General features: G+C 40.1%; 1 protein-coding gene across 1 annotated transcript; it reads left to right on the top strand.

The window, feature by feature from the left end:
* The first annotated feature begins 6,171 nt into the window (after positions 1 to 6,171).
* LOC138897178 (uncharacterized) lies at positions 6,172 to 10,127 on the top strand. Its single transcript, XM_070183137.1, has 4 exons — positions 6,172 to 6,202; positions 6,473 to 7,020; positions 7,132 to 7,716; positions 10,068 to 10,127. Exons 1-4 carry the CDS (start codon positions 6,172 to 6,174, stop codon positions 10,125 to 10,127), a joined length of 1,224 nt encoding a protein of 407 aa, XP_070039238.1.
* The last annotated feature ends 545 nt before the right edge of the window (positions 10,128 to 10,672 follow it).

Raw genomic sequence — 10,672 nt, 5'->3', positions numbered from 1 at the left:
TGGAAATTAAGGAGGACAAGAATTTGACATGTGAACAAAAGGGAGTAGGAAATTTTCTTCTACTTTCCCATAGATATCGACTATGCAGAAATTCCAGAATAATTCAAGAAAGTTTCAAAGGGGGGCCTTTTAGGCCACCACCAATTAATCACATCTCTTTTCTTTTTCTTTTTCTTTTTCTTTTTCCTTCTTGTGTCTCTTACTTGATGCTCTGTATCATTCTTGATTACTAACGGGTGATAGAAGTCGGAATTTTCATTAAGGGGTCAAAAAATAAAGAGGTAAATTTAGGAAGAAGTTAAAGGAGTGTCAATTTGTAGTATAAATATATAAAGAAAATTGCTTCTCCCGTTTCAATTTAGATGAATTATTTTGACTCGGCACGAGTTTAAGAAAAAAAAAGACTTTTGAAACTTGTGGTCTTAAAATCTTAAGGATAAAAGTTTTGTGGGGCCATGACATTTGTGTGGTTCTAAAAGTTTATCATTAAGGACAAAATAGGTAAAATGAAGAGTTTAAAGTTGAATTATTTTCAAATTTAAAAATATGTCATTTATTTTGAAATTGACTAAAAAGAAAAGTATCTCATTTAATTTGAAACGGAGGAAATACCTAACCATAGAGCGTAATTTTTCGAACGATTATCGGTGACATCCTTTGAATACACATTGGATCCGTCACTAACTAAATAGAAGTATATTTAATGGCCTTCACATTTGCTACCTACCAAAACTTTTCAATAGTTACTTCAATAGTGCTAATCTATCCAAAAGTCAGAATCTTATAGACATCTAATTAATGTTGCTACGTCAAAGAATTATGATAATGCATACAATATGTAGATAGAGTTATCAGTAACTAAATGTAGGAGTGTACATAGGTCCGGTTGGTTCGAATTTTTTTCAATTATCAAATCAAACCAACGGTGTTAGGTTTTTAAATTTGTAAACCAAACCAAACCAATAAAATTGGGTTTTTCAATCTCGATTTTTTTCAGGTTTTTCGAATTTTTTCCCGATAAAGTCTTAATAGCACAAAATATGTAACTTGTACTCCAAATATTTATTTTAGTCCTAGTAGGATACGACTATATAATGTATTTTCCAAGAAAATAAAATAATAATATGAGATGAATCATAACATTGTACTAAAATATTCAATAACAAAGATAATAAAATCGCACAAAAAAATATTACTAATTAATATAATAAAAATTAACATAATCTAAAAATACTATATAGGTCATGCTAAAATAAGTGCAACTAATAAGTACTAGTATTAATTACACAACTAAGCACTAAAGAAAAAGATAAATTAGGTTATGCATTTTCATTATAAATCAATGCAAAAAAAAAAAAAAAAATAGATATCCAACATTATTATTCCTAGTGTTGAATTGAATTTTCTTTATTAGCATTAGTATTGATTTAAACTTTATTTGACTTACTACCTTTATGAGATATAATATTTATTGGACCATTCAAGAATGTTAAGTCCAAACTTTAAATAATACTTTTAAAGATAAAATTGTGAACAAGTTTAAAAAATATTTATAAATTATATTACAATAAATATTTATATGGATAAATATTTTTAAAAATTATATAAATGTAATATCGGGTTGGTTTGGTTTCGGTTTGACTTTTTTAGTTAAAATCAAACCAAACCAATTGTGGCCGGGTTTGTTTTTCAACACCAAACCAAATCAAACTAAATCACAATCGATTTTTTTTTCCGGTTTGACTCGGATCATTGAGTTGGTGCGATTTATCAGTTTTCTTTGTACACCCTACCTAAAGGTTCCTCATGGATGGAGGTACTTAGATTTAAACAGAATTTTTAAATGATAAATCTCAATATCTTAAAGCTTTACAATTACGCGCTATTAGGTGGTCCAAAAATATACGATTCAAAATGATATGGTTGGGGTTTACTCTATCCAAACTTATGTGCTATACCAAACTGGTAAAGAAGATTTGAGCTTATTAATCACATCCCATTTCTTTTTCATTTTCCCTTTTTGTATTTCTTACATAGGGCTCTTCCAAATTGAATCGTAATCGTTAATCGAACCATAAAAGTGGCTTAATGACTTATTGATATCGGGTTATCGGACCAACGGTTGGTGAACATGTTGAATTTTTATAATTAACGGTTTATCGATTTGGAGGCGAATTACTCTATTTTCTTATCTGATAAACCATTAACCTGTTAAGAATTATTACATTTATATTTGAACCCATTATGAAGCAACTTCTTAGGAGCTTGAGCTTCAACATCATTATAACTTATTTTTTTGGGTAGGACTAGGCAAATCTAAATATTTCGTGATACCTTTCTGCTCAAATAAATCATTTAACTTGGTAACTGAAGCAAAACTATATCTAGAATTTATGTTAACTGAACTTCTATTACTGGTTAAGGATCCCCAATTTGTATTTTAGCTTGCTTATTATAATAACAACAATAATCCAGTGGGATCCCACAAGTGGAGTGTGGGGAGGGTAATGTGTACGCAGATCTTACTCCTACCCTGGAGGGGAGAGAGGTTGTTTCCGAAATACTCTCGGCTCGAGAGGAAGAATAGGAACAAGTAAATAACAATAACAAGGCCAGAAAAATGACACCAAAATGTAAGGACCGAAGAATAAATGGAAGAAAGCAATAGCAAAAGTAGTAGCCACAAGCAGAAACACGATGGGGTAATAGAAAACCGAAGCGGAAGATAGTACTAAAACAACCCTAATACTGGCATTCTAAGAATCGAAGACAATATACTAGTCAGCTAGCCCTAATAAACCTGGAACAGATCAGAAAAATACACGACGACTATTACCTTTCTAACCTAATCTTCGACCTCCATACCCTCCTGTCAAGGGTCATGTCCTCGGTAAGCTGAAGTCGTTCCATGTCCTGTCTGATCACCTCTCCCAATACTTCTTAGGCCGCCCTCTACCTCGTCTCCTACCTGCCAGCGCCAACCGGTCACACATGCTCACTAGAGCATCTAGGCTTCTCCTTCTTACATGCCTGAATCGTCTAAGCCTCACTTCACGCATCTTATCTTCCATAGGGGCCACACTCACTTTCTACCGAATAACCTCATTCCTAATCTTGTCCAACCTAGTGTGCCCACACATCCATCGCAACATTCTCATTTCGGCTGCGTTCATTTTATGGATATGAGAGTTCTGGATTAGCTAGCATTCTGCCCCATACAACATAGTCGGTCTAATCGCCGCCTTGTAGAACTGACCCTTAAGTTTTGGTGGCACATTCTTGTCATATAGAACGCCGGATGCTAGCCTCTATTTCATCCACCCCGCCCCTATACGGTGTGTGACATCCTCATCAATTTCTTCGTCCCCTTGGATAACTGACCCGAGATACTTGAAACTTCCTCTTTTGGGGATGACTTGTGAATCAAGCCTCACGTTTATATCTGCTCCCCTTGACACTACGCTGAACTTGCACTCCAGGTACTCCGTCTTCATCCTGCTCAACTTGAAACCATTAGATTCTAAGGTCGGTCGCCAAACCTCCAACTTTTCATTGACACCGCCTCGCGTTTCATCAATCAGCACTATGTCGTCAGCGAATAACATACACTATGGCACCTCCCCTTGAATATGACGCATTAGTTTATCCATCACCAAAGTAAATAAGAACGGGTTAAGCGCAGATCTTTGGTGTAACCCCATCCTAACTGGAAAATGTTCTGAGTCTTCTCCCACTGTACTCACCCTAGTCTTAGATCCATTTCCTTAATCACTCTAATATACACTACAGGAACACCTCTAGCCTCCAAGCATCTCTAAAGGACCTCCCGAGGGACCTTGTCATACGCTTTCTCTAGGTCAATAAATATCATATGCAAATCTTTCTTCCTATCCCTATACTGTTCCACCAACCTTCTAACAAGTTAGATGACTTCCGTAGTCGAACGTCCAGGTATGAAGCCGAACTGGTTCTTGAAAATAGACACTATCTTTCTAATCCTCACTTCTATCACCATTTCCCACACTTTCATAATGTGACTAAGCAACTTGATACCACTAATAATTCTACTTTAGAATAATTTTATGATTTTTTTTTCAACATAATTTTATGATTTGAGAATAGTAAAAATTGACTACTCTGGTTAGTTTTATTTATTTATTTATGCAGATGAGTACAAAATGAAACACAAAGCTCGTTTTGATACTTCAAGGTTTTCTTGATTTCTCTCTTTTCTATCTACTCTGCTTATTATACAAATAGTGAAAGTTGACTATTTTGGTTGGTTTTTTGGATGCAGATGAAGCACAACATAAAGAGACGCATTGCAATGAGAATGTTAGCAGTATTGAGGCAAGTCATGAAGGGATCAACTTAACACAAGACTCTTCGATGTGTTTTTTTTCATTTTTCCTTTTTGTGTTCATATTGGTTCAAATTTCGCCGTTGATATTTTGTTTTTGTTGACATAATGACAAAAAAACTTTATTTTTTTTATTTGACGTTTAGTGCGGAGATCAGTACTATAATAAACTCATTTTGTAATATTTTTTGGATTCTAACAAACTATATGGACGGGTTAAACTCTATTTACCCGAAAAATTGGATAACGTTGAATTTATGTATGGTTCTAAGGGTAAGTAGGTTCCTTTGATCTGAAGATAACAATACACATATTTATGATGCAAGATAGAAAATGATGAACAAAGATACTTAGTGAGCTTTAGAAAGATAAACACAATGAATTCTTAATCCTAGGGAAGATGTCTTCTATTACAATCTATCTTGCCTTTTATAGCTAAGGATCACTACTTTATCTATAGCAACATAATGGAATAATATTACTAGTGGAGGACCCATGATGGTGTGTCTCCTCCTTAATTCCCGCCAAGATTCTCTCATTTGGTGTGGTTGTAATAGCTTTTTGTCTGTGAGCTCGATACCGACTCGAGCTTGGTGTCGGATCGGAACCTCGACCTTGGTTTCGAGCTTGGTGATCACTTTCGGGCATCGATGTTCGGGACCTGTATCGGTCGATGTTACCTCGATCGATTCGGACGCCCCGAGCTCGACGCCCCAATCTCGGAATTCGTTCGGGTTCTCCATGAAGATACCCCTTGACTGAGATGCCATCCTCGATCGATCTTCATGATCGAGGATCGGTTTTAACCGTATACAGATAGCTCCCTCATTTCTTGGAAAGGAGATGACAAGAAACGATGTGATTTCCCTAAGGTTCGACCGAATCAATGATGACGTTTCTATCGACTTTGACTATGACGTGCGTGATAGCTACCCCATCGATTTGGTTTTATCGAGGCATTTAATGTGTGTCAGTCGGTGGTCGGCCACCGCTAGAAACGAATCGCCATGCCTTATAAATAGTTTTTCCATATAATGTTTTCCACTTTTGTGCTTCCTCTTTTCCCAAATTCCCTTTGATTATTTTCTCTACTTCGTTGCTTTAGTGCCGCTTATACTAGAGTTTTGGTGCTGTCCCCTCTTTCACCTTCCTTTGCAACTTTTTCTTCTCATATTGATGGCGAAAACTTCAAAAATCGTACCTCACAAGGAGAAAGCTTCCTCCTCACGGCCGTGTGACGATAAGGCGCCGACGGAGCCGTTCGTTCAAGATTATATTCCCGGCCCGTGTATTTTAAAAACTGATTTTAGGGTGGAGAACCCTTCATCCGTTCCGGGTCGGTGTGAGCACGTATCGATGTATATGTGCTCTATAGCGGAGGTTCACCTCGAGGCCGTCAGAAAAGACTGCGGCTGGGTTTCTGAGGTTGTGTTACAAATCCCATCCTCCGATGAGAGCGTCACTACCTACGTGGAGGGATTTTTAAGTGTTTACACCTATCCCTTTATGTTGGGAGCTGTCAATCCCGTGATTTTTGGTTTCTGCAGGAGATATCAGGTCACCCTCGGCCAAATTCATCCTTCCTTATGGCGTATAGTCATCTTATTGCGTTTCTTCTCTATCAAAGCCGGAGGGTTGGATTTTTCTCTGAACCACCTTATACGACTGTATCGGCCTCAGATTTATTATGGACTAATTAGCTACATCGTCGAGCAAAGGCTTTGATGTCGAGCATCGATGAAGATAAGGATCGAGGTTGGATGGGTCGATATATTCGAGTGAGGACTCGTGATCTTATCCGGGAGGAAAAGATGCCGTTTCCTGAAAAATGGAATTTCGACCGTAAGTGATTCATGTTTGCTTTTCGTGTCTTTTTCCATTTTTGTTAATATTATTTTCTGATGTCCAGCTGCACCTTGGATGCCACAAGCTGTGCCTGATCTCGAGGATTGGGTTCGAAAGTTAGCCTCGACTTCATCCTATGCCGAGCGCGCTTGGCGCGATTTGGCTAAAGGTAGATGGGAGGTCAAGAATCATGGTGAGGTTTGGTTCCTGTTTCCCTCGAGGTATATTCTGCGTTCATTTCGTTATCAATTTTTTCTTTGTATATAGGTGTAACTAGGGATGCCGTTTTGAGGCCTTCGAGCGGTGATGAAGGAAACAAGTCCCCGGTCCTGGAACAGGGAAAAGAAAAGAAACGAAGGGCTTCCTCTCGGCTTGAGGACCCTAAGTCCAAAACTCGAAAGGTGAGGAGAAAAATCATTGCCCTTTCGATCGACTCGGTCCAACGACTGAGGGAGGAAGAAGAAGAAGAAGATAGCTCCTCGGCTTTGGTAGTCCGACCTACGGAGGCAGTCGAGGTTGCTAGAGCTGCTGGGCCGATGGCGGCCGTGCCCATCGGGGTTGGTTCCGAAGACCTAAGTCTCGATCGGAGTACTCCGAGTGATTTGCTCGGGGCAATGGAAATGGGTCATTCACCTTCTCTTCCGTCTTTTTCTGAGGAGGCGTTGAAGGAGGCTCGAGAGCTGAAGACTCCTGATATTGGTGCTGGCTCAGGTGCAGCGGATCCTTTTAAGGATTGTTTTACTGGTGTTGGTGACAGTTCCGATATCGGTGATGCTTCTCTTTTGTTAGAGGAAGCTCAGCGTTTTATTACTTGGGTAATGATTCTTCCATACTTGGCTTCTTTATTCTTTTCCATACTTGACGGTTCTGATATCGGTGATCCTTCTTTGTTTTATTGGTGTTGATGAGTGTTTCTAACTATGCAGGCCATCGGTAGGTTTCGAGTTGATCTTAGCCAGTGTGAGGCCGAACTCCGGAAGGTCCTAGGTGAAAGAGATGACCTTCGGTTTCTTTATAGCAAAAAGGAGGAGGCTATAAAGGATCTTCAAGCGGATTTGGCTAAGGTTCGTGAAGAAAGGGTCGAGCTCGATCAGCAGTTGAGCCTCGTTCTGTTAAAGTATGGATTCGACTCGACTGTGGAAGTTAACCCTTCGTTGTCTCAGTTGCAGCAAAAGATGGAGAAGATCAGGCTACTTCGAGAGGAGGTCGATCAAATCCGGGCCGAATGCAACCAGTGGAAGGAGACTATTGACCGCCTGGCAGCGGAGAAAGAAACCATCTTAACAAAGTTATTATCAGCCGACGTTCAGCTTCGAAACGTCAAGCAAAAGGTGTCGGTTCAGGCTAAGAAAATCGATGAGCTTGAGATACGACTTGCTGAGGCTAAGGCGGAGGTTGAGTCGTCGAAAGTTTTGGCGGATAAGTCTATTATTGTATATCGAGCTGATGCTGAGGCCGCTAAAGTGGAGGCCCGGGAAGCGGCTAAGATTGATGATGCTCGAGCTCATTGGGTTGCCGAACTTGTTAAGTGTAGATCTCGGAGGGAGACCCTCGAGGAGATACATGCTCGAGGTTTTGACCTTACCGAAGAGGTAAGAAAGGCAAAAGAGCTTGAAGCGGAAGCTGAAGCCTTGGCTTCTGATGATGATGACGATGATAACGATGATGGTAGCAAAAGAGGGTCCGAGGGTGGGGAAGACCCCGACCCAGAAGCTTAGAGTGTAATTCTCCATATCTGTAAATTAATTACGTAGGCAATTTTGTATATATATAACAAGGTCGATTTTGATCGATCAGATTTGGAGTGACGTTTTGCTTGTTGAGTTGATGATAATGTGGTGGTTAACGTAAACTCTGAGTAAACGTAGCTTTTTCAATGTTTCAAACTCGATTGGGTCCTTGTTCGAACTCGTCAGCCCGTAGGCTTTAACATTTGAGTGTTTATTTCGAACTCGATATAGAAGTAGCTCGTGGGCTTAATATTCGAGTGTTTATTTCAAACTCGAGATAATGTGGTAGCCCGTAGGCTTAATATTCGAGTGATTATTTCGAACTCCAGATAATATGGAAGCCCGTAGGCTTAATATTCGAGTGATTATTTCAAAATCGATGTTGAAGTAGCCCGTAGGCTCAACGGTCGACTGAGTATTTCGAACTCGATATAGAAGTAGCCCGTAGGTTTAAAATTCGAGTGTTTATTTCGAACTCGAGATAACTCGATATCCCCGTAGGCTGGTTGCATAATAAATCTCAAGTCATTGTACATATGTTTTGGGGCAATCTATATGAGCATGGTTCATTTTGACCATTTTGGCTCTTACAATTTTTCCTCTATTGTTGTGAGAAGACTTTGTTGCATCTGAACTCGATGTATTTGAGGGCCTGGTGCCCCCCGGTATTCGAGGTCGTTCGGGCTAAGGGTCGAAAGCCTCGGATACTGTTTTAAAAGCGCAGCACGATCGATGGTTGCCTCATTAAAAACCTTGCCGCAAAAACCCATTTGGGAAAAAACCGGTCTAAGGAAAAAAGAGTGCAACACATGCTTTTGAGTAAAAGAATACTTCTGTTCTTTGTTCGAACTTCTGTACAGGACAGTTGAATAAATATGGGAAAGGTCGGACCTTAGCAGTAGTACCATTTTAGATGTGATACATTCTAACTGCTTGATAGCTGTTTGTCGTTTATGATGCCGAGCTAGTACGATCCTTTCCCAAAGTTCTCGAGCACCTGGTACGGTCCTTCCCAATTTGGTCCTAGTTTTCCTTCGTTTGGATTTCGAGTATTGATGGTGACTTTCCTTAACACCAAGTCCCCTGGCTTGAAGTGGCGAAGTTTAGTTCTTCGATTGTAATACCTTTCGATTCGTTGCTTTTGTGCGGCCAACTGGATGAGGGCAGCTTCTCGTCCTTCGTCCGATAATTTAAGGCTAGTGTTCATAGCCTCGTTATTTGATTCTTTCGTCATGAATCGAAATCTGGGACTAGGCTCTCCGACTTCGACTAGTATCAATGCCTCGGAGCCATATATTAAGGAGAATGGGGTCGCCCCTGTACTGGATTTCGATGTTGTTCGGTATGCCCAAAGGACTTCGGGCAGGATTTCTCTCTATTTTCCCTTAGCGTCGTTCAATATCTTCTTCAGGTTTTGAAGAATAGTTTTGTTTGTTGATTCGGCTTGTCCATTTCCGCTGGGGTGGTACGGGGTTGCTAGTATCCTTCTTATTTTGTGGTCTTCGAAGAATTTTGTGATTTTGTTGCCAATGAATTGCTTCCCATTATCACATACTATTTCGGATGGTATCCCGAACCGGCATATGATATGATCCCACAAAAAGTCGATAACCTTTTTTTCTCTTACTTTCTCGAACGCCTGTGCTTCAACCCATTTAGAAAAATAATCAGTCATAAACAAAATAAATCTGGCTTTACCTGGGGTCGATGGTAGGGGGCCGACGATGTCCATTCCCCATTTCATGAATGGCCATGGGGATAGGACCGAGTGAAGTTGTTCTCCGGGTTGATGGATCATTGGAGCAAACCTTTGACATTTATCACATTTACGAACAAATTCTTTTGCGTCTTTGCCCATATCGATCCAATAATACCCTGCTCTGATCACTTTTCGAACTAACATGTCGGCACCGGAGTGATTTCCACAAGTGCCCTCGTGTACTTTCCGGAGGATGTAATTGGTATCTCCCGGACCTATGCATACCGCCATCGGTCCATCGAATGTTCTTCGATGTTCCGTCCGCAGTCAAAGTAAATCGAGCAGCTTTAGTTTGAAGGGTCCTGGACTCTTTGTGGTCTGAAGGGAGCTTTCCGTTTTTAAGTATTCAATATACTTGTTTCTCCAATCCCAGGTTAAGCTAGTAGAATTTATTTCAGTGTGCCCTTCGTCGATTACAGATCTTGAAAGTTGAACGATAGTTTCTGAGTTCAAATCATTCACCTTGACTGATGATCCCAAATTAGCAAGCGCATCGGCCTCGTTATTCTGTTCTCGTGGAACATGTCGTAGACTCCATTGTTTGAAATGGTTCAAAGTGATAAGTAGTTTGTCCAAATACCTTTGCATTCTGCCTTCTCGGACTTCGAAGGTTTTGTTTACTTGACTCACCACCAGCAAAGAGTCGCAACTGGCCTCAACGACCTCCGCTCCCAAATTTCTAGCTAGCTCGAGACCTGCAATTATGGCTTCATACTTGGCCTCGTTGTTAGTTAACCTGATAGTTTTAATAGCTTGCCTAATAATGTTACCCGTGGGAGATTTTAAAACTATGCCTAGCCCGGACCCCTTTACGTTCGAAGCTCCGTCCATAAAGAGGATCCATGCCCTCGTCGATAAATTTGATTTTAACAGTAGTTCTTTTTCGACTTCGGGTATGAGGGTCGGCGTGAAATCGGCCACGAAGTCTGCTAAAATTTGAGACTTAATGGTCGTTCGAGGTCGATATTTGATATCATA

Source organism: Nicotiana tomentosiformis, chromosome 8 (genome assembly GCF_000390325.3).
Source record: "Nicotiana tomentosiformis chromosome 8, ASM39032v3, whole genome shotgun sequence".
Classification (NCBI taxonomy): Eukaryota; Viridiplantae; Streptophyta; class Magnoliopsida; order Solanales; family Solanaceae; genus Nicotiana; species Nicotiana tomentosiformis.
Note: the sequence above shows the minus strand (reverse complement) of the source record. Positions and strands in the feature narration are given on the sequence as shown.